The 25,215-nt window shown below is 40.6% G+C and overlaps 1 protein-coding gene across 1 annotated transcript in view; it reads left to right on the top strand.

Annotated features, from left to right (window-relative positions):
• Window positions 1-4,482: 4,482 nt before the first annotated feature.
• The window catches only part of leng8 (leukocyte receptor cluster (LRC) member 8), a 34,260-nt gene continuing 13,527 nt past the window's right edge, over window positions 4,483-25,215 (top strand). Inside the window, exons 1-7 of the mRNA XM_060921621.1 lie at window positions 4,483-4,744; window positions 5,112-5,250; window positions 15,732-15,872; window positions 17,229-17,303; window positions 20,154-20,568; window positions 24,398-24,575; window positions 24,735-24,905. Of these exons, the coding sequence (XP_060777604.1) occupies window positions 4,704-4,744; window positions 5,112-5,250; window positions 15,732-15,872; window positions 17,229-17,303; window positions 20,154-20,568; window positions 24,398-24,575; window positions 24,735-24,905 (1,160 nt within the window). The 5' untranslated portion in view covers window positions 4,483-4,703. The remainder of the gene's footprint in view (window positions 4,745-5,111; window positions 5,251-15,731; window positions 15,873-17,228; window positions 17,304-20,153; window positions 20,569-24,397; window positions 24,576-24,734; window positions 24,906-25,215) is intronic.

Here is a 25,215-nt window from a genome sequence, read left to right as displayed (position 1 = left end):
TTAGGTCCGAAATTATTTATATTATATATTAATGACATATGTAGAATTTCACGAGTACTGAAATTTGTTTTGTTTGCAGATGACACCAATATTTTTTGTTCCGGTGAGAATTTGCAGCAGACTTTAGAGACAATCACAACTGAAATAAATAAACTAAAACTATGGTTTGACAAAAATAAATTATCATTAAATCTAAGCAAAACAAAGATCATGTTGTTTGGGAGACACAAAATAGATTGTAATGTAGAATTGATAATAGACAATACTAAGATAGAAATGGTACAGGAAATTAAATTTCTTGGTGTGATTTTGGATCATAAAGTCTGCTGGAAACCTCATGTAGGATACGTACGAGCAAAACTGGCAAAGTGCTCGGCAATTCTGTGGAAAACAAAACATATTCTTGATTGCAAATCTTTGCATACTCTATATTACTCATTATTTTTGCCGTATCTGACTTACTGTGTCGAAGTCTGGGGAAACACCTACAAAACCACTCTGCAGCCGATATGTACAATACAGAAAAGAGCAATAAGGACAATAAACAAAACAGGAAACAGAGATCACACAAACCCACTATTCATAAAATCACACATGTTGAAATTTATGGATCTGGTCAAATTCAGAACAGCACAAATAATGTATAAAGCGAGAAATAATCTATTGCCAAAAAATATACAAGGAATGTTTAGTGAGAGAGAGGGGGGATATAATCTAAGGGGAGACCTAAATTTTAAAAAAACAAAGGTTCGAACAAATATGAAAAGCATGTGCGTATCGAGCTGTGGGGTGACTTTATGGAACAGACTGGAGACAGAAATAAAACAAAGTGCAAATATAAATCTGTTTAAAAAAAGGTACAAAAAATATTTTTAAACAAGTATATAGAAGACGAAGTATGTCAACGGAGGATGATGAGGGATAAATAGAATAGGGTTGATTGTTAGAACTAACTTAGTATATGGTGTATATATATATTTATTTTTGTAATTAAATATTTATATAGGGCAGCACGGTGGTGTAGTGGTTAGCGCTGTCACCTCACAGCAAGAAGGTCCGGGTTCGAGCCCCGTGGCCGGCGAGGGCCTTTCTGTGTGGAGTTTGCATGTTCTCCCCGTGTCTGCGTGGGTTTCCTCTGGGTGCTCTGGTTTCCCCCACAGTCCAAAGACATGCAGGTTAGGTTAACTGGTGACTCTAAATTGACCGTAGGTGTGAATGTGAGTGTGAATGGTTGTCTGTGTCTATGTGTCAGCCCTGTGATGACCTGGCGACTTGTCCAGAGTGTACCCCGCCTCTCGCCTGTAGTCAGCTGGGATAGGCTCCAGCTTGCCTGCGACCCTGTAGAACAGGATAAAGCGGCTACAGATAATGAGATGAGATGAGATTAATGAAGTTTGGATTTCGGGGTAGTTAAAAAGGGGTGGGAAATTAAAAAAGTATTGTACTTCTTCCCACTCCTTTTTCAAACAATGTGCGGTGTATTGTAATGTCTTAGCTCTTTATGTATTTTATTTAATTTTTTTGTCACTTTCTTGTTTTCTTTCTTTTGTATGTACAAATAGTTACATACATTTTTTATACATGTTCGAAATAAAAATAAATTCAAATTCGAAAAAATTCAAACAGCTAAAATCCAGATTCATATATCAGTAATATCACTTGCAAAATATCTGCACACTCATACTGTCATTCTGTGCTCACTGTTACTTATATTTATACTTATTTAAATTTACTATTCATCTTTGCACTATGCACCATATTGCACCAAAAGGGAAATCCTTTCTGTGATGAACAGGTAAAATCCAGATTCATATATCACTAATATCACTTGTGAAATATCTGAACACTTATACCGTCATTCTGTGCACACTGTATACTTTATATTTATTTAACTATTCCATACTTGACTTACCTGGATTACTTTGCACTATGCACTAGAGCTGTGCAATATATCGTATTTTTATCACGATATCGATATTGGTGTCAAACGATATCAAAATTCATAATATCAATATGAAACGATTTTTTGTCATTTGTCAAAAGGGACGTGCACAATATTTCTACAATGGCAATAAAACAACAATAACATTGACGTGACAGTAAGGTAAAACGAACCCTTCTGTCCCCTAAGGCACACCGTAGCCTTGCATACGTCATCCATTCTACTCCCGCGATATCTCCGCAACAGTAAAAAATCAGTTCTTCTGTTTTCATACGTGTCGGGTGATTTGATATATTGATTTGCTTGCTAATAGTTATAATAATACAATTAACATATATTTATGTCATATTTTTGGATGTGGGACTGGGTAATGTAAAAATGGCATCTACGGAAGAAAACAAGCACAACAATATTAGCACATATCCAGCTTGCTAGCTGTGTTAGATGTGTTAAACCGTGTGGATTTAAGTGGAATAATTGCGAGTTGTCCTGTGGTCAAGGCAGCGTTTTAAGGTAAGGCAATTTGGTTATTAATGTTGCCCGCCGCGGCATGTTTACTTGGGTTCATTTGATTTTGACTTGTGCATCTGCAGCTAGCATCATGCTTTGAAGTAGGTTCTGCTAAGGACGGGTTTATTGCGCGATGTAGACGGACTCAGATGTAATTACATTGTTTTTAAAATTCCGTGCGCTTAAAACGGTGTCCCCCTGCTAATCATGTAGCCCTAATCATGTGTTGCTTTTACTTTTCTTAATGGCGAGTGAAATATCTCTGCAAATGGTATTTCAATGCTGACATGCCAAAAAGATAGCGGAGTCCACATTTGGAAGATGAAGGAAGAGAAGCCTATTTTCATGTATGTTAATTCTTAAGGACTTGTCTCTATATTGTGTGCATGTTTAATGTTGGTGTCTTAACAACACACAAGCTTACGTTGTAGTGTGTGTGTGTGAGAGAGAGATTTTATCCTTGGCTGGCTACGAGCCAGTGTGGACGTTACGCAGTAATCACTGGTAATACCAGCGCTGGCTCCAGCCTCTGTGATCGGAAATGTTGAGTGAGGAGAATGTGAGCCTTGTGCAGGCTATAGGACCTATGCAAAGTACGGGCTTGCACAGTAAATAGTTTAAGTAAAAGGCGTTTCAGGGTACAACGGGAAGGGTTGACAGGTAGCCTATGAGGCCTGTACTATAAAAATGTGGCCCGGTGCCTCGGGTGTTGATGATCGGGGCTTTAAAAAAAGGTGTATAAATATTGTTTTAAAAATCGCGATATCGATATTTACTGAAAAAATCGTGATATTGATTTTTTCCAATATCGAGCAGCCCTACTATGCACCTATTTTGTTGTTGTTTGCTTGTTTTGTGTATACGCTTTTTTATCTGTTTTGTACTATGACAGCTAAGTGAACCGGAGTCAAATTCCTCGTCAGTGTCCATATACCTATCAATAAAAGCATTTCTGATTCTGATTCAGAAAAATGACAAGAACGAGAGAACATGTGTGTCGATCCAAAAGCTGAAAACAAGCACGCCATTCCAGATCGGGCCCTACGTTTCAGCGTTGGAATGGTGTCTCTATCTCGAAAGCCCTAGGAGTAGTGGATCCAAAAAACGGGTGAAACGTAATAATAATAATAAAGGGGCGGCACGGTGGTGTAGTGGTTAGCGCTGTCGCCTCACAGCAAGAAGGTCCGGGTTCGAGCCCCGTGGCCGGCGAGGGCCTTTCTGTGCGGAGTTTGCATGTTGTCCGCATGAGTTTCCCCTACAGTCCAAAGACATGCAGGTTAGGTTAACTGGTGACTCTAAATTGACCGTAGGTGTGAATGTGAGTGTGAATGGTTGTCTGTGTCTATGTGTCAGCCCTGTGATGACCTGGCGACTTGTCCGGGGTGTAACCCGCCTTTCGCCCGTAGTCAGCTGGGATAGGCTCCAGCTTGCCTGCGACCCTGTAGAAGGATAAAGCGGCTAGAGATAATGAGATGAGATGAGATAATAATAATAAAGGGGCGGCACGGTGGTGTAGTGGTTAGCGCTGTCGCCTCACAGCAAGAAGGTCCGGGTTCGAGCCCCGTGACCAGCGAGGGCCTTTCTGTGCGGAGTTTGCATGTTGTCCGCGTGGGTTTCCCCTACAGTCCAAAGACATGCAGGTTAGGTTAACTGGTGACTCTAAATTGACCGTAGGTGTGAATGTGAGTGTGAATGGTTGTCTGTGTCTATGTGTCAGCCCTGTGATGACCTGGCGACTTGTCCAGGGTGTACCCCGCCTTTCACCCGTAGTCAGCTGGGATAGGCTCCAGCTTGCCTGCGACCCTGTAGAACAGGATAAAGCGGCTAGAGATGATGAGATGAGATGAGATGAGACTAAATATTATGTTTTTTTCGACCTGGTTTTAACAATAGAGGGATTTGCGTCCTTGGCCTATGAGCTCTCCGGATTTGCACTCGTCACCACACATACATCACCAGGAGGCGGGACTTTTATCCGGTGGGAGTTTCTGTTGAACGTCACCTGAGTCACCGGCAGCCATTTTGTTTTAGGTGTTGACTTCCTTTCTTGTCGTTGTGTTCTAATATGGCTTAAAACCTGTTGTATTTTGTCTATTTACATAGTTTTATTATTGTCTCTGACATATTTTTCCAGGTAAATTGACAAAATCTAAGGTATTTGTAAATATAATAATAAAGCTAATAGTTGGCTGGCCTTTTTTTGAACAGCTTCTTTAGCCAGCCTGCTAACAGCGAATTTGCCAGCAACAAAATGGCGACTAATGCGACACCGCAGCCTCCGACGGCCAACTGGTAAAGTATTCGCTTCCTATAAAGTGCATTTAGCTGAAACGTTTCTCAGAAGTTGTTGTTCTGTGTCTTTTCATTCTCCTCTTATCTAATATAAGGTTACTGAGTGTATACGAAGTTAAATGTTTGTTGTTGCTAAGCTAACGTTAGGCTAACTAGCTAGCTTGCTAGTTAACGCCTTTCTAACGGTTTGTGTACACTTTATACAGTACATGGCCTGCAGTTCTAGTTGGCTTAGCTATATTGGTTTAATTAGAGCATGTTACTTATATTTTATTAAACATATGCCGTCTAATAACTTCGTTCAAAAGAAACCAACAGTTTCGTGGATGGATATAAACTGCCAAAATGATTGTTTCCTGATCTCCAGGCCATATGGAGGCAGCACTGCAACAGAAGCGCCAGTTCATGAAAACCCTGAGTGGGAGAAAGCGAGACAGGCTCTAGCCTCCATCAGCAAGAGCCAGGGCTCTACTAAGACATCTGCAAATAACCACACCAACACACAGGTTAGGCTGCATACAATAAAGCACAGTTGTAAGCAAAAATAATCAATCTATGACCCGGCACATGCTTGTCTTTTGTGTGTATATCACAAGCGGCAGCCTCCGGTCCTGAAAAGTGAAGCCAATGCAGAAGTGCTGAAACCTGTAGCTCCTTGAAGCTGGTTCCAAAAGCGAGTCAGTTGCTGGGTGTCACATGACATCACATCTGCCTTATTAGTTATTCAAAACTTTAGCTGGTGGTCTACCAAAGCTCAGCGTTTGTACGGAGAAGGTGCATTCCTCACATGAAAAATGCCTTAGGGCCTCTGCATGCTCTTGCGACAAGGCTTTCGCAGATAGCTTTTCGCAGACAGTTGTAATTTATCGTTGAGCGGGGAGTAATAGGCGTGTGCGATGTTATTCACCGCCACAACGCAAGGGGGCGCAAAATCGCTAGGAGTAGTTGGTGGGTGTGGTTAGTGGAGTGTTTATCCTCCGGTTACTTATAATGACTAGAACTGGAGTCGTATAGATGTACGTACTTCCTCGATCAACCGCTCTTCATGCTGCTCCATCTTCGCTTGTGTTTTTAAAAATGGCGGTCGTGAAAACAAACCAAACCGGGAAAGTAGGGAAGCAGAAGTGCGTGTACAGCGGATGTAGAGTGGACCAATCAGAGCCCTCTTGTCTGCGAGGCTTCTGCGGTGGTCACAATTTTTGGGAGGTGCGCGCAGAGCGTCTGTGAAGGTGGGGGGGCTACGCAGACACTGTCTGCGACGCCATCTGCGGGGACTGGGTTGTCGGCATAAATTGGCCTTTATGCTTACGTTGTTTTAGGTTGTTTGAATCAATCAAACCGTGAAACTGATAAGTTTCTTCAGGGTTCGCTGTGAACGAACACAGGATTTCACAAAAAGACGTCGAGAAAGGTGGCTTTTGAACCTCTTATTGAAATCGTAGGGAGCCGAGTCGAAGCATGCTCGAGTTTGCAGTGATCACTTGGTGAAAGGTTTGTATCTCCCTCTCAGCTATGTCCTTCGTGTTTTCCAAGTACTTTTCTTGCTATGTGTCGTTATTTTATGGTACTTTTTTTAATCATGAAGCGTTAAGTCCCCAGCTGTTTTTGTCTCCTCCAAACAAAGTCTATATGTATGAAGGTCGCGACAAAATTCTTACCCAGCCATACGGTTACGATGTGCCGTGATCACTTCTCCGTCTTGTTTAACTAAGATCCAGGTCTTTAAAGGGGTTTCTGATGATCTTTGTGAATGATTTACCTGAGATAAGAGCCAACATGAGTGAGAATCAAGTGAATTGTTGTTTTACACTTCAACTTGCAGCGCTTCTTTGTAAAGACGTGAACGAAATGCTTAAAAAAACATACTTAGACGGGCAAAAACAATACAGGATTCATTCGGCAGCGACTTGATAGCGAGGTCCTTTACCCAGCCAAAAAGTTGTAAGCCTCCATACGCTTTCATCTGTTTTGCGGTGTAGAAGGACGGCTGCAACACCAGATAGTTCGAGATGTCGGGGAACTCGACTGAAGGGTAGTTTTCAAGATTGTGTGACACATCCTTCTTTTCCAGACTGTAGTGGTCGAATCCATTGCACATAGCAATTTTCAGAATTTACCTAAAGCGAGCAGTGGCTTCTAGATTACGATCATACTCATGTTATTTAACAGCTGGGAGGTCCATATCGTGAAATACCGTGACCGAGGTCTTGAAAGTACTGAGCAAGGCCCTCTGGGCCGAGGTCACGGTATTTCACCATACGGACCGACCTTAAGCTGGTAAATAATAGAATTTGGTAAAGAAAAATAAATATATTATTTACCAGCTTAAGGTCGGTCCGTATGGTGAAATACCGTGACCTCGGCCCAGAGAGCCTCGCTCAGTACTTTCAAGACCTCGGTCACGGTATTTCACCATACGGACCGACCTTAAGCTGTTAAATAACATTTATTTTTTTCTTTACCAAATTCTAACAGAAAACGAGAGCACCTGAAAGGGAAAACTGAACCAAAGCAAGCCACCATTTTGAATCCTCATTCATGGCTGTAATGCAAATGGCTTCCTCCTCGGTATACAAGTGCACTTCCATGGCAGGAAAACAACTACATTTTGCCGCCTGTGTAGTCCCCTATTTATACAAATGGGAGTCATTCAGGATTCAGCCATGTTTTTGCTCGGTGTTAGCAAATTACAGGTTTTTAGCTTTCTCCTGAAATGTTTTATTTTATATCTTCTTCCTCAGGGTAGTAAAACTCGCTTTCGCTGTGAACACTGTCGTTATCCATGCTGTAAAATTAATGCTATTCTCCTGGGAAATGCTGGCAAAAAAAGATTTTTAGAGTTTATTTTATTTTTAAAAGGGACAGTGTACAAATTAAACATTATCCTTGTGGTAAGGACAGATGTCTGTACCAGGTTATAGCAGATTTTGATAATCTTATAAATAAATCTTATTTAAAAAAGATAAATGTTGACAAACGCTACTATGTTTGTTGTTTTGAAGGAGTGAGTCGCCAGAGGTCCATAACCGGGGTCCATACCATAGGAAACGGACCTGCTCGCCAGCCAATCAGAACGCAGGATTTGGACCGCGAAAAAAATAATCTTAGTTATCACTAGTTGTTTGCATTACAGCAGCTGTTTAGACCACCAGCTATTTCACTTCTGGTAAAACCACTAAGAAAAGTCACGTGACTGAAACCCAACAATTCCCATCGACCCCCATGTTAAAATGTCCAAATGTACAGCGAAATCAAATGTTTACAGCCTGGTACAAAAAACAGTTTGTCTCTCTAGCTAGTTTCCCCTTTCATGACATCTATACAGGGGTGAATTTTTATATAATTCAACAGTTTAAATTATATTGAGCCATACGTTTGTGCATAATTGGGGTGGGGCCAATTTGAGTGATAGCTGGGTTTGGGTTATCTTGTTATGCCAGCTAGTGGGTTTACCTCAGAACTCAAGCCAAATTCACCACAGGTGATGGATTTCTGTAAGTAATTTACGGACCCTTACCTATTTTCGTCTAAGAGTTTTTCCACGCAAACACAGCTTTTAAACACTACTACACCTGTAAGTTACTTTAACCCTTTGGGGTCGAGAGCTTCGCCGGCGAAGCTCGGTAGGTTTAGAATGAGTAGGTCATGTATTTTAGATAAATGAGTTTTTATCATACGAGCATGATAAACATTAACAGAAACTTTACACTTTCCTATGTGCCCACTGCCAAATAATTATCTTTTTTAAATTAGAGGAAACATAAAACTTGTTACCTTACTGATGCCCTTTTTCCACCAAAGCAGTTCCAGGGCTGGTTTGGGGCCAGTGCTTAGTTTAGAACCGGGTTTTCTGTTTCCACTGACAAAGAACTGGCTCTGGGGCCAGAAAAACCGGTTCCAGGCTAGCACCAACTCTCTGCTGGGCCAGAGGAAAGAACCGCTTACGTCAGCGGGGGGGGCGGAGTTGTTAAGACCAACAACAATAACAAGACCGCGAAAGATCGCCATTTTTAAGCGACAAGAAGCCGCAGCTGTACAAACGCGAAGTCATCCATTATTATTATTATTGTTGCTGCTGCTTCTGTGTTGTTTTTGCTTCGATATTCGCGCCAAGGTTTATGCAAACGTAGCGACGTAACTGATGTATACAGCGACGTAGTGACGTAGCTCCGCGAGCCATGGAAAAGCAAACTGGTTCTCAGCTGGCTCGCAAGTTGAACGAGTTGTGAACCAGCACTGGCCCCGAACCAGCCCTGGAACTGATTTGGTGGAAAAGGGGTAACAATCACACCGGAGTCGGAGCACTGAGGGCCCACTTACGTATTCACAAAAGACTATTCACAAGGTAACAGCATGATAATCACTTTCACTCTCTTTCTGTTTTGATTGGTTTCTTTTTTGTGGTGGGAACACCCACTGTAAACAGGATAAAATCTGTCCGCCATCGTTTAGGCTATTTGGCTGTGACACTGATGATGAGTGGGCCCCCCCCCCCTTCTTTATTTTTATTTTTTTACTTCGACTCGATCTGATCAAAGATCAACTCGAGTAAGTGTAAATATTTCTTATGAGCAGATTGGCTGATATGCGTGCGCTGTAATGCATACACAGGAAAAATGAGTGAGCAATTTTTTCCAGAGTTAAAAGTATTTTCCTCAAAAATAGCTAATTTTGCTCTACTTTGAGTTTAGAGAGTAAAAGTTGGAGTGAGAGCAAAATTAGATTAATTGTATAACAGAATTGGTTGTGGCTCTGAACTTAGTAAAATGGTACAAGAATTAATTTCAAGACACTAAATAGAGTCAAATCAAAATAGTCAAATAACAGATAAATGAAGCTGTTGTAAAAAGCAGTTCTAGAACAGTGTTGGAATGCAGGGGTGATAGCATTCTGGCGCCGCGCCGGATTTCCGGTGTACCGTGGCTGGGGGAAAAAAAAATCTAGTTCGCCCATTGTCCTGTGTCATTCTGAGATGCGCAGATAGACAGTAAAGGGAATTCCCTTTACTGTCTATCTGCGCATCTCAGAATGACACAGGACAATGGGCGAACTAGATTTTTTTTTTTTTCCCCAGCCACGGTACACCGGAAATCCGGCGCGGCACCGGAACGCTATCACCCCTGGGAATGTGTGGAAAAACATGACCTCACCCATTGTGATGAGCCGTTTTGATCACTTGACCTGATGGGATTAAGAGTTGGCAGTTGGAGGGGTATTCACTCTTCTCACTGAATGCCCTTCCACTCCCAACCCTTTATCCCAAAACATACATTTTTTTGATGGCCAGTTAATTGTCCAAATCAGTGGAGCAGATTTAAGTTTTTGTGCTTGATATATTCTTAAGACTGAACAGATTTACCTCAAGTGACCAAAACGGTTCGTCACAATGGGTAAGGTCATGTTTTTTCACACATTCCAACACAGGTCTAAAACTGCTTTTTACAACATCATGTATCGAGGTTTTATATATAATATATAAAGGTATAATCATAACATACTATGTAGGTATTATTGTAGCTGAACTTGTGCTGAATATAAAAAGGTCATATGACTTTGAAAATACTGCTTAGATTTGTTGAAATTGACAAGATCAGAGCATACCAAAATCATTAGTGTCAGAAAATACCCTCAGACCCCAGAGGGTTGGTGTGCTTTATTAGATTGTGCTTACCTTTTCAATATTTTTGATGTAGTCACTGCTGATGTTCATCGGGGTCGCCCCTTCAGTAAATGAGGCTCTGACGGATAATTTGACAGCTTGAGCGACTGACTAAAAAAATACATTTTGTAATTTGACGCTGAAATAATATCCATTCAGCATGAAGATTTGCATAGCGACAGTCAGTTGTTCACCAAGAGATACATTTCTGAACTAAATTGCGGGTTTGGTCAATTGTTTCGTATCAAATACACTGTGCTATGTGGCCATCATAGACTGACCATCTAACAGTAGCTGCCATTGACCTCGGCCTCTCCTCGTTAGCATGCTTGCACGCCCAGTGACCTTTTTTTTTCTCTTCCCTCTCCCTTCTGTAAACCGGCCGTTGAGGGTATGGTCTGTATCTTATGGAGTGGCTTGTTTTATACCCTGTCCACACTAGGGATTTTGTACCGATACGAAACTACTTTCGTACCACAACACCTGTCCACACTAGCAACTATACCGGTACTGTAGCGGTATAACTGGACCTCCCATAATATGTGGACCTCCCATTTGTGGGTTTCGTACCGGTACAGTATCGGTACTGTAGCGCTTCGCTGTAGTGTGTACAGATGAAGCGGCTCTGTATCGATACAAATATAATGCGCATGCGCAAGGTCACACACCTCAATCGATGTCTTCGCTGAATAAAATGGTGAAGAACGGAGATTCTTTTGTTTCTTTCTCAACTGCCTCACACATTTTATACGATTCGACTGAATAAATGACCACCAGAAATACAGACTGTACATTGACAACCAAAAGCACACGCACGTTGTTTCATCCGTACGGAAGCCGAGAGAGGCCCTTCGTATAATCCTTTTTTTTTTATTCTCCTTGTTATTCTGAGATAACGACATAATTAATTCAGGATCTCAAGAAAATAACTAATTCGAGAGCTCAAGAAAACAAAACCGTTATTTCGAGATCTCGAGAAAATAAAACAATTATTTCATGATCTCGAGTAAACAGCTGAGAAATGGTTCATTCAGGTGCGCCAAGAGACTTGTGATATGCTGACTTTGGGGCTATTTCTCATTCTGTATAGACGCAGCTTTGGTCATTAGAATGTCTGGAATAATCGATCACCTAATAAGGCAATATTTTGATCAGGGGTTGACAAAGGGAGAGATTGCATTAAGTCTTTTAATAAGGGATAACTTCAAAATTAGTCCGCGGCACCTCCGCAGAAGACTGGCCCGGCTTCGTCTCTACCAACGGAGATACAGTGATCCAGCTGAGATCATGAAATTTTGTTTTCTCAAGATCACGGAATAATTGTTTTGTTTTCTCGAGATCTCGAAATAACGGATGCCATATATTCTCGGAAGGAAGTTACTCGGTAACCACGGAAACATTTCGCACACGCGTATTTCAACTACCGTGAAAGAAAACCGCAAACATTTCTCACTGGTGTGGACAGATGCACTAAACTGTACCGGTATACTTTGTATCGATACAGTTATACCACTTTTGTACCAGTATAAGTGTGAACACAGCATTAGTTTGGCTAGCTTGCATAGCTTGCTTGTTAGCTTTGAGGTCAGTAGGTGTGTTCTGGCTGTACTATTCCAGCAGCCAGGCTTCACTATCCCTACCCTTTTCTCCATTTATGGACTAGCTGGGAGTTAGGCGGAGTCAGGTGCTGCCAAGATGGTGACGTCCGTAGCCTCCTTATTTGAGCTTTAAAGGAACAGTCCACCGTACTTCCATAATGAAATATGTTCTTCTCTGAATTGAGATGAGCTGATCCGTACCTCTCCGAGCTTTGTGCAACCTCCCAGTCAGTCAGACGCGCTGTCACTCCTGTTAGCAATGTAGCTAGGCTCAGCATGGCCAATGGTATTTTTTGGGGCTGTAGTTAGATGCGACCAAACTCTTCCGCGTTTTTCCTGTTTACATAGGTTTATATGACCAGTGACATGAAACAAAGTTCAGTTACACAGATTGAAACGTGGCGATTTTCTATGCTATGGAAAGTCCGCACTATAATGACAGGCGTACTAACACCTTCTGCGTGCTTCAGCAGCGCATTGATACCTTCACTCCAGTTCACTCCTGAACTTTTTTTTGGGGGGGGGCGTTGGAGTGTCTGATTATAATTTCAAAGTAAATTCTGTATTAAAATTACTAAATAAGCAAATGCCGTTACAGTCCATGAAACATAGGAAGTATAAGTATGAGAAGAAAACAGTAAATCAGAAAGCTGCGCACGTTTGCGCAAATGTGCGCAGCTTTCTGATTTACTGTTTTCTTCTCATACTTATACTCAGGGGTTAAATTGGGATTGGTTATGTGGGGGGGCTCTGCCTCGTACCCGCCCCTGCCCCTGCCACCCTGCCCCAATATACTTTTTGGAAAATAACCCTCTAATTTGATAACCATATCATATTGCACAGAGATATACACCTTATCTGTGTGTTGTAGGCCTATGTGTGTCTTGTAGTGCCCCCCTACACATTATGGCAGTTTGAATGTAGATTGGTTGGCCAATGTAACAGATTGTACAGGTTGTTGTACATTGGTTTGAAGGAAATGATTAGTGGGGGGTCTGGGGGTCCTCCCCCAGAAGTTTTTTATTATCATGTTATTTGCTGAATTCTGGTGCATTTTAATAAGTTGTTAGCTGACTTTACAGAGGTAGGTTGAGCAATATCATGTTAAATCTTGTCACATGCCTACAGGTGAAAAATGTGAAGGAGAAATGTTCAGTGAGAATTTGAAACAGCTGATTTATTTTGGAGGATAAATGTTAAATATGCCAAAACACTGTCAATCAAATATATTCATGCAGTGAATGCAACCAAATACAAACAACACTATAACATTGGAAGTATTTTTGTTATTATTATGTATTCAATTATTTATTTGGCATGTGGTGCTTTTTGTATTGTCTAGAACATACATAAGATGAGCATATTATAGCAGCAAAATAGAAGCACAGTCATTTGAATGCAGCAAAAGTTTTGCTGCATTCAAATGATTGTGCTTCTATTTTGCTGCTATAATATGCTCATCTTATGTATGTTCTAGACAATACAAAAAGCACCACATGCCAAATAAATAATTGAATACATAATAACAATAATAATTACACTAATAATACACTAATATTAACAATAAATAATAATGAATTAACATTAAATTAAATATTAACAATAAATAATAAAACACTAATATTAACAATACAGTGAACATAATCATTATCATTTTTTATTATTAAAAACAAAATATCAAATAATACTGAAGAGGGGAAAAAATAATACTGATCTAAATATGTTGTGTTTTTTATTTTTAGACAGTATGTGTTTTGCTAAACACATACTGTCTAAAAATAAAAACACAACATATTTAGATCAGTATTTTTTCCCCTCTTCAGTATTATTTGATATTTTGTTTTTATCGACAGTTAATTAAGGCTAGAGCACAAGACGAGTGTTTTGTTTATGTTTGCCAAAGGTAGCTAACTTGAGGCAACGTTAGGCTCAACTTTTGGTCAATCTCAGTAGCTAACTTTAACTGACATCTCCCCCTTCCCCCTGGCTAATTTCTGTCTAACTGGGGACTATGGAAATTGAACTCGCCAAATGCACAGACAGTTCGTTCAAGCACCTCTGATGGATTAGGATCGTATGCAGGTAAAAGGGGAGACGGTGTACGGAGAAAATTATAAACAAGTCACAAAGCTGAAACACAAGCCCAAAAACCCGCAAACCACGACTTCTGATTTTTTTTTTTAAAGCGAGCTCACAAAAAAAGAAACCCCAAAGTCGCTTATAAAAAGCGGAATTGGCAACCCACGCAGTGTTCCAGAAACCAGAATCTCTGATCGCAAGTTCTGTTCTAAATAGCTTTGACAGGTCGTCTTGTTATCAGGAAAACTATGATCTATCTCATAAGTCATGGGTTTATTGATTAATAAAACGATATTTAATTATTCAGAACTGAAAATCGTGAAAAGGGTTTGTTGCTTTTGATGTGTGCGTGATCATATGCCATCCGCTCCGAGCTTATGTGCCGGGGCTCAGCCCCGGACAGCACCGGCCCAATTTAACCCCTGCTTATACTTCCTATGTTTCATGGACTAATGGCATTTGCTTATATACAGAATTTACTTTGATGAAATTATAATCAGACACTCCAACGCCCCCCCCCCCCCCCCCCCCAAAAAAAATCGGATCTGCGCGATTCAGCCGTGAAAAAGGCGGCATCCGCCAAAAGGCGCACCATTTGCATCCCTGAATAGTAATTTGTAAGCTAAAAAGCCTGTGTCTACACTTTTCTTTCGCCGAGTGGCAGCTGTCTTCAACTGGGACGGGAGGGCAGGACATGACTGAATGGGTGTTTCTGATTTGTCAGCTGTCGTCCTTACACCGCATGGCATGCCCCAAGCGTTTACAACATAGAATTCCAGGTTCTCCGCTCCAAAATCGGCAGCTTCAAAACGATTTTTTTTTTTTTTTTAACCAACAAGCAAAAAAAATTAACCAGTTGACGTTGATTTGGTCAACCATCGGTCAAACGGTCATCGGCGCGCCGTTATTCCCATCATTGAATGTTCTGTACTACTTCTAGCACTTGACTTTATTTTCAATGCCATCATGGCCAACTGAAACCGTCTCTAAGCTGGAGCCATTCGTCTTCCGCTCCAATACAAACCCCTCGACATCAGTGCCTCGTTTGACTAAATGTTTTGCGCTGTAGAAAAGGTAATGTGAGTGGAGGGCAGCGACTGGGACTGAATGTGCGGATGCTCGCGGTTAGATTTAGAATAGATTCTAATAATTCCAATTCTAGAATTTTAAACTCATAGGTTAACCGGCTAATGAGGCTCAGTGGTCGGTCAAGATTTTTTTTAGTTTTCGTCATCCCTAGTACCGGTACCGTACATAAGTTTTACATATGATATTGATTTATATTTCATGTTTTCAGGGCTTGTCTTGTTCTGTTGCAGAAATAAATGTTTTTTTTTGGGGGGGGTAAGTATTTTTGTTTAAATAACTCAATTATATCCCTAGAAAGCATATCAGTATTGCCTTGAACCGTGTACTTGAAAACTTGCTGAAATACAGCAAAATTTTAGAGCAAAAGGAAATTAAAGGGGGGAGGCAAAAAAATTAAGGCCTTTTAAGAAGTTAACGTTGAGGCCTGCTTGTGTGTGTCAGTATCCTTGGCCAATGATTCCGATTCTGATTCTGGAAAAGATTCTTAATGTAGATCAGGCAGTCAAATATTAAAAGCTGGTGTGGTATGGTTGCTTTTTCTTAGCTTGTTGTTTGTTTTTAGGCTGGACAGTATCAAGCAGCAGTGACTGACACATCTGCAATGCAGCAGCAGCAGCAACAACCATACTATCAGTGGTACCCACAGAACCAACAATATGCAGGATACCCTTACCCATACAACTACTACTACCCAGTGCCTCCGGTAAGTACACACTAGGGCTGCGAAACTTGTATAGGGGTCAGTCCATGAAATGTTACTTTTCATTGGTCCGGGTTTACATAATCATTTCATCTTTAATTTCCATGATTTAAAGAAGTATTTAGTGGATTATCCATAAATATTGTTTGGAGAAATAAAATAAACAAAAAAATGAAGTTTTCTTTTGAAATAAAGAAATGTGAAACATTTTCTTCCCCTGTGACTGGACACGGATGACGCGTTTTTTGTGACATGGAATATTTGCTGACTTTGAGCTTAAATAAACCTTCATTACTTTCTGAGAATTTCAATAAAATTAGTTTCATGGTACTTGCAATTTAGTTTTACACTCGCATAATAAAGTTAAGAAGGTTCTATAAACTATTTAGCTTTGAATTCATCCACTAAAAATAGGTTGTGAACGTAACATTGTGATGTCCTACCGTGTTACGTTAGAAACCAGGCTTATAAAAAAATGATAAAACGAGTTGAAATCATGATTGATGTTTTTAATATAAAGAAGAATATACTATAAAACGATGTAGGTAGAAAGAAATTTAAACAAACGGCAATAAAAGAAATTATCTTTTTTTTTTTTTTCTCACATCCTGACTTAGCGTGCACTCACTTCCTGGTTCGTTCACAACCTGCGAGACCCATTTACTCAATCTAGGTCAGCTGAACTGACGCGAGATAACTTCTCGCGGGATCTCACACACCACAACACGTGCTCTAGAGAAGTGCAGATATAAGTGTGACTAAGTAAAGTAATGAATTCAATAATCTCATTTACCCTATATAGGATGAAACTGTTTCCTGTTAATGACTGTTGTTATTGTTCAAATCTTAGAGATTTTATGAAGTTTGTGAAATACTGGTATTTCATATTTTCAGTGTTTATGATGTTGAACTAATATTTCTAATGAATTCTTATTCAGTGTTAATGTTTAAAGTAAGCAAATAAAAGCAAAAAATTGATTTTATCAATATTTTTCCTTTATTTTTAAAAGCTTGTTCGTGTCCTTGTTACATTAGCAACCGGGTAAATATTTATGGATTTTATCATACATTGTAGATCAGAAGTCATCTTAACAACTATGTTATATTTTCTTATATGGTCAATGCTTCATGGAAATAAAAGTTGTTTTCAGTTGTAAATTGTTTTAAGTGACTCCCTCTGTCACATTTTGGTAACCCCATTTCATGGACTGACCCATAGCCTAAGTTAAAGTTCAATAATAATGCTTGGAGTGATATTTTATCCTAATGTACACTTACAAAGTGTCTCTTTAATGTACTTTGGATGCTAAACTGTGGGATCCGAAATGTATACTGATAGACTTGTTTTCTAATTATTAGTATGGAGGACCATATCCCTCTAGTCAGTATGGCGTTCCAGGAGCCTACCAGCAACCGACAACTCCCACTGCACAGGTAATTTTTGTACATAGTAGACGATATTAAATGTTCAAAAACGTACTTTTTGCATAAGTATGCATTTCAGTGTTTCCCACAGACCAGGTAGCAATTTGTGGTGCCCCACTGTACCAATGAGGGAATCGTGCGCGGTGGTGTCATGGCGGTCGGTGGAGTCGGTCATTGGGGTGTATGCAAAGTGTTTACAGCGGGCGGTGTTCAAACACGCAGTATTTTTCTTCAGAGTCACCTGCTGGGACTATTTTAAAGCTACAAGAAGCATTTGAGATTATTCAGTTCAATCTAAATTCTTTTAAGTTCTTTAAGAGAAGACAGCTAAAACAATTTTTACCAGAACCCTGCCTGGTTTCATTCCTCGACCCAACTTTACATTACAGGGCAGGCCATTAGTTTGCTGGGCTTGATGTTGGTGGAAAACCTGTCTTTTAAATTTATGAAAATTGAAGTTAAAGTTTAGTTTTTACCTTAGTTTTTTGCCTTTTTAGTGGCAATCTTTCAATCATTCTTTAGTTGACATTCAAGGAATAAATTGCAAAAAACAAGCTGGAGGCTTTTATTTTAAATATTGAACTCAACACTTACCTCAACCAATACTAAAATGAAATAAATAGTATAATGTAACAACAAAATAATAATAAAATATCATAATTAGATGTAAGAAACCACTTAAGGTAACACCAAGGCAACTAACAATAATGAAAAAGCATTACCCTAATTGGTGCAAAGCCTGCATGCCCTATCAGAACATTTAATTCAGCTGCCAGTGTGTGTGCGTATCAGTGATGCAGTGATGGTTTATCTACTTCACCAATAAAGCTAATAAAGATGTTTCTTAAAATATTCAGATTAGAGATGCACCAATTGCAATTTTTTGGGCCGATTCCGATTTTCCACGGAGTGTGACCTGCCGACACCGATTTTGGCCGATTCCGATTTCATTTTTTCAAACTGCTTCACAGCACACACAAAGACTTTCTTTTTATCTTTTCTTTAATAGAACATTCTGCCAGATTTTCAGTAATAAATTTTCAACACCTCAAAGGTTGAAAACAAACAAAAAGGCATTGTTCTTTGTAAATCTTTCTTCATGTTTGGTATTAACATATTAATTCCTGAAATAGGAAATTCACACTTTTTTTTTTTTTTTTTCTTTTCCCATCCAATATCTGGCACAAAAACAACTTCCCCCTCATATATTATTTGCCTACTGCTATGGAACACACTTGCATAAGCCTATTTAGATCTGAAAACTTATGCCTTATAGAACAACCCATTTCTTCATTCAGTATCAAAATACAAAAATAATTTCCAGTCATACTTCCATAGCCATTCTATCAGCTTTGTCAAATGTGTATTTGTAGAGTAATTTCCAATGGAATCAAGTGCAACCAAGGTTGTAAAACAAAGACATTTTTACTCTCTCTCTCTTTGTACAAATCTAACTAGATGTTTGGTAATAGGCTAACGTATTAATTCCTGTAATGGGAAATTCACACAACCACAAACATTTTCTTCTTTTCACATCCAATATCTGGCACAAAAAAAAAATCACTATATTTGGATATATAATATATCCAAATATAGTGATTTTTTTTTTTTTTTTTTTTTTAATGGCGCGCACCGGAGCTCGTTAGGCTCCCACCCAAATGAGGACTGACGCTGTTCTGCGCAAGTGCAACACAATCGCACTAGAAGCATGTTCAAGCTGCCAGTGGAGCTGCAGTCTTTTTAGTTGTGAATTGCAAGTATTTCCACTTTCATCTCTGTGATACACAAGTTTTGATCAGCAGAAAATCGGCATATTTTAATTTTGACCGGCCGGTCGCCGGTAATGGCTGATCACGTGAAAATCGGCCGATTCCGATCGGCAGCCGGTCAATCGGTGCATCTCTGATTCAGATTTTATGCTTCAGATAGCATCAACTAGGCATCCCCGCGAGTATAACATTTTATTTAGGCTAGTGGGGAAATCCTTATTTATTGTGAATGTCAAGCCATTATTAATAACTTGCATGAATGCTGAAGCGGGATAATGCAATAAGGCCAGTTCCTCGCGTCAAGCTGCTACTGTATGCATCAAAATTGGTTTATAGCCTGACTCAGGGATGTCCGTTTCCTGTAAGCCAAGGAGGCTATGATAAAGCTCATCACGAGCATGACGTAGGCTACCTTTTAAAATAAGGGGTCGGAAGGCGAATCGGGAAGGCTGCGCTATTTTTAATTAGCGCAACGGCAGGCCTTTGGACACGCCCCTCCGTCTGTGTGTGTGGGTGTGTGCGCGTGAACGAGAAGAGCGAGCACTACGAATGAACGGAACGATACGCAACGGAATTTTTTTTTCAAAATCGCGAGTCTGATTGTGTGGCGCTAGGAATCCATTGTGTGGCACTGCGCCACACAATGGTCTATGTATGGGAAACCCTGCATTTTGCATCTGGTGGTGTTTATTGCAAATGGCAGCATTGAACAGATTTCTGCTGGTTTAAGAAAATATCCAGCCACAAGCAGTCATGTGGTCAGAGATAGAGCACTAATTATAGGCATGGAAAAGGATAAGTTGTATATCCACCTGGTGGGTATTTCTGGTATGGTCGTCAGTAAGTCTGTAGTGCTTAAAATCCTAGCAACAGTGCTGCACGTAACACCCCTAGCAATATAGTTACACAGCAGTGACGCAGATATGCAAACAAATGAGTGATCCACCACCAAATAATATTTGGCTACTGGTAGTCCCTATGCTTTTCAGGGATGGGGTAGAGGGTGGTTAAAAAAAATTGTGCCGAGCATTCAATGGACTTGTACAGTTGTGTAACAGTTGGGTCCACTTCTGTCTGTTTTCTCTGGCAGCACAATGGCATGGCTGGATTGAAGGAGCAGTCTTCTGGTTACCCATGTGAAGCACAGGCTCTGCCGCCTGATGTCCCCCAGCCTCCCCCACAAAGTCCCACAGGCGCAGAGCAGCAGCCGCCTCCTCCTCCTCCCCCTCCCATACCACCCCCACCCAACTCTCAGTACCCTCCTTCCCCAACTACTTACAACCCTAATGGAGCGCTGCCTTATAGCCCTACTGACTCAAGTCCTGTGAGGACTTACGGTTATGGGCAGACTAGAACAGGTTACCAGAGCTTCCAGGCTCCAAGCTACCAAACATCCCAGCAGCAGGGGACAGCACCAGGCCCATACAGTCTGGGGGATACCAGCAAGAAAGGCAATAATGCAAATGTGAACAAAGGTGGGCAGCAGATGTGGAACCGCATGAAACGTAAGTGTGTTTGGATTTATACTACAACCCCGATTCCAAAAAAGTTGGGACAAAGTACAAATTGTAAATAAAAACGGAATGCAATAATTTACAAATCTCAAAAACTGATATTGTATTCACAATAGAACATAGACAACACATCAAATGTTAAAAGTGAGACATTTTGAAATTTCATGCCAAATATTGGCTCATTTGAAGTTTCATGACAGCAACACATCCTCAAAGTTGGGACAGGGGCAATAAGAGGCTGGAAAAGTTAAAGGTACAAAAAAGGAACAGCTGGAGGACCAAATTGCAACTCATTAGGTCAATTGGCAATAGGTCATTAACATGACTGGGTATAAAAAGAGCATCTTGGAGTGGCAGCGGCTCTCAGAAGTAAAGATGGGAAGAGGATCACCAATCCCCCTAATTCTGCGCCGACAAATAGTGGAGCAATATCAGAAAGGAGTTCGACAGTGTAAAATTGCAAAGAGTTTGAACTAGAGCTGTGCAATATATCGTATTTTTATCACGATATCGATATTGGTGTCAAACGATATCAAAATTCATAATATCGATATGAAACGATTTTTTGTCATTTGTAAGGTAAAACGAACCCTTCTGTCCCCTAAGGCACACCGTAGCCTTGTATACGTCATCCATTCTACTCCCGCGATATCTCCGCAACAGTAAAAAATCAGTTCTTCTGTTTTCATACGTGTCGGGTGATTTGATATATTGATTTGTTAATATGTTGTTTGATTTGCTTGCTAATAGTTATAATAATACAATTAACATATATTGACGTCATATTTTTGGATGTGGGACTGGGTAATGTAAAAATGGCATCTACGGAAGAAAACAAGCACAACAATATTAGCACATATCCAGCTTGCTAGCTGTGTTAGATGTGTTAAACCGTGTGGATTTAAGTGGAATAATTGCGAGTCGTCCTGTGGTCAAGGCAGCGTTTTAAGGTAAGGCAATTTGGTTATTAATGTTGCCCGCCGCGGCATGTTTACTTGGGTTCATTTGATTTTGACTTGTGCATCTGCAGCTAGCATCATGCTTTGAAGTAGGTTCTGCTAAGGACGGGTTTATTGCGCGATGTAGACGGACTCAGATGTAATTACATTGTTTTTAAAATTCCGTGCGCTTAAAACGGTATCCCCCTGCTAATCATGTAGCCCTAATCATGTGTTGCTTTTACTTTTCGAGTGAAATATCTCTGCAAATGGTATTTCAGTGCTGACATGCCAAAAAGATAGCGGAGTCCACATTTGGAAGATGAAGGAAGAGAAGCCTGATGCTTGAAAATAGATCGCTTAATCCACAACGCATATCTGTATTTGAGACATAACCTGCAACTAGTGGGGATGTTTTGGAATGACTGTGCATGGGGTGTTTTTGGCCACAGAACACTAACCCACAGTAGTAGGAGGACTACTGGGTTTGTGGATTTTGTCTGTTGACTGAGCGACGCATGGTGTTTGCCTTGTGCCATTTCACGTAGCATCTAGCCGCAGTGCCACCTACACTTTCAGGGAATGTTTACATGCCGCTGAACTATTTTCATGTATAATTCTTAAGGACTTGTCTCTATATTGTGCGTGTTCACACACGGACTGGCCATCGGGAGTAGCGGGAGTTTTGCCGGTGGTTCAGTGTGGGCCGGCGGAGAAAAAAACAAACAGTTGCGCGCTGGCCTTTAATATAAGCAATGTTAACAGTTTCTTTAAGAAACTGTTAACATTGTTTATTACAGTTGCGCGATGGCCTTTAATATGATAAGCAATGTTGCTTATCATATTAAAGGCCAGCGCGCAACTGTTTTTTTTTTTTCTCCCCGCCGGCCCACGCTGAACCACCGGGAAAACTCCCACTACTCCCAATGGCCAGTCCGTGTGTGTGCGTGTTTAATGTTGGTGTCTTAACAACACACAAGCTTACGTTGTAGTGTGTGTGTGTGTGAGAGAGAGATTTTATCCTTGGCTGGCTACGAGCCAGTGTGGACGTTACGCAGTAATCACTGGTAATACCAGCGCTGGCTCCAGCCTCTGTGATCGGAAATGTTGAGTGAGGAGAGCGTGAGCCTTGTGCAGGCGATAGGACCCATACAAAGTACGCGCTTGCACAGTAAATAGTTTAAGTAAAAGGTGTTTCAGGGTACAACGGGAAGGGTTGACAGGTAGCCTATGAGGCCTGTACTATAAAAATGTGGCCTGGTGCCTCGGGTGTTGATGATCGGGGCTTTAAAAAAAGGTGTATAAATATTGTTTTAAAAATCGCGATATCAATATTTACTGAAAAAATCGTGATATTGATTTTTTTCCAACATCGAGCAGCCCTAGTTTGAACATATCATCTACAGTGCATAGCATCATCAAAAGATTCAGAGAATCTGGAAGAATCTCTGTGCGTAAGGGTCAAGGCCAGAAAGCCATACTGGGTGCCCGTGATCTTCGGGCCCTTAGACGGCACTGCATCACATACAGGCATGCTTCTGTATTGGAAATCACAAAATGGGCTCAGGAATATTTCCAGAGAACATTATCTGTGAACACAATTCACCGTGCCATCCGCCGTTGCCAGCTAAAACTCTATAGTTCAAAGCAGAAGCCGTATCTAAACATGATCCAGAAGCGCAGACGTCTTCTCTGGGCCAAGGCTCATTTAAAATGGACTGTGGCAAAGTGGAAAACTGTTCTGTGGTCAGACAAATCAAAATTTGAAGTTCTTTATGGAAATCAGGGACGCCGTGTCATTCAGACTAAAGAGGAGAAGGACGACCCAAGTTGTTATCAGCGCTCAGTTCAGAAGCCTGCATCTCTGATGGTATGGGGTTGCATTAGTGCATGTGGCATGGGCAGCTTACACATCTGGAAAGACACCATCAATGCTGAAAGGTATATCCAGGTTCTAGAGCAACATATGCTCCCATCCAGATGACGTCTCTTTCAGGGAAGACCTTGCATTTTCCAACATGACAATGCCAAACCACATACTGCATCAATTACAGCATCATGGCTGCGTAGAAGAAGGGTCCGGGTACTGAACTGGCCAGCCTGCAGTCCAGATCTTTCACCCATAGAAAACATTTGGCGCATCATAAAACGGAAGATACGACAAAAAAGACCTAAGACAGTTGAGCAACTAGAATCCTACATTAGACAAGAATGGGTTAACATTCCTATCCCTAAACTTGAGCAACTTGTCTCCTCAGTCCCCAGACGTTTACAGACTGTTGTAAAGAGAAAAGGGGATGTCTCACAGTGGTAAACATGGCCTTGTCCCAACTTTTTTGAGATGTGTTGTTGTCATGAAATTTAAAATCACCTAATTTTTCTCTTTAAATGATACATTTTCTCAGTTTAAACATTTGATATGTCATCTATGTTCTATTCTGAATAAAATATGGAATTTTGAAACTTCCACATCATTGCATTCCGTTTTTATTTACAATTTGTATTTTGTCCCTACTTTTTTGGAATCGGGGTTGTAAATGATGTACTTTGATTCAAGCTAATAATGTAGTTCCTAGTGGTATAAGTTGGGAAAAAATGTGATCTGCATAACACACTGACAAACATAATTGGTTAAAGAAGGGAGCCAGGTTATAGTAAACGGAATGCCTGGGAAGTTTGTTTTTAAGGGAAACTGGTAAGGTGGGTTGTAACCTTGGGATTACTGATTTTGGGTTGTCTTAGAAAATAAGTGTATGTTTTTCATTTAGTGAGGAAGAAAGATGCTGTTTTAGACAAGGTCACCTTGGCTATAGAATAAATGAGTAGGTTGGAACATGTAGGTTGATGGTACAGTGAAAAAATAAATCTGTCCCAACCCACAGAGGCTCCTGGAGCTGGAGGTGTGAAGTTTAACATCCAGAAACGCCCGTATGTAATGTCCAATCAGAGTTTTGGAGCTGTGGAGCAGGCAAATGGATTGTCTGCTTCCAACACAACCACTTCAACATCTACTGTTTCTTCAGCAGCAACAGCTACCACTGCAGCAGGTTCTCAAACTGGGTGAGACTTGATACATGGCTTTGTAAGCTACATAATTTATTCTGTGCTTTAAGGAATACGTTTTTTTTAAATCCTCAATGTTCCCTCAATGTAATTCACACACAAAAAAAAGAACACTGGGGGACAGTCATTGTAACTTCAGTGTGTGCATTTGTGTAGGCCTCAGGACTGGCCCCAGGCCATGAAGGAATACGTGCAACGTTGCTTCACAGCTTGTGAGACAGAAGAAGACAAAGACAGGACAGAAAAGGTGCTAAAGGAAATTCTACAGAGCAGACTGCAGGATGGCTCAGCCTTCAAAATCGACTGGACTAGAGAACCTCTGCCAGAGTGAGTTGCGTCTTTGTCTTGGTGCATGGTGGTGGTTTTTTTACAGTCCTCGAAAAAAAAATCTTCCAGCCTTACTTGCCCAGTGGGCAAGCAGCACCCAAAACATGCTTGCCTGAAAAACAATTCCACTTGCCCAGAGCTTTATCTTATTTTGGGGAGGGACAGAATGCAGTGTTTTTTTTGTTTGTTTGTTTTTTTTTAAATGTGAATCAGCATAATTATCATAAATCCACAAAACCATAACATCAATATATGCAGACACATTCAGAGAGAAATAAGTTCTAGTAGCAGAGGAATGAATAATTTAGGG

Source organism: Neoarius graeffei, chromosome 5, assembly GCF_027579695.1.
Source record: "Neoarius graeffei isolate fNeoGra1 chromosome 5, fNeoGra1.pri, whole genome shotgun sequence".
NCBI classification, from domain to species: Eukaryota; Metazoa; Chordata; class Actinopteri; order Siluriformes; family Ariidae; genus Neoarius; species Neoarius graeffei.
Note: the sequence above shows the minus strand (reverse complement) of the source record. Positions and strands in the feature narration are given on the sequence as shown.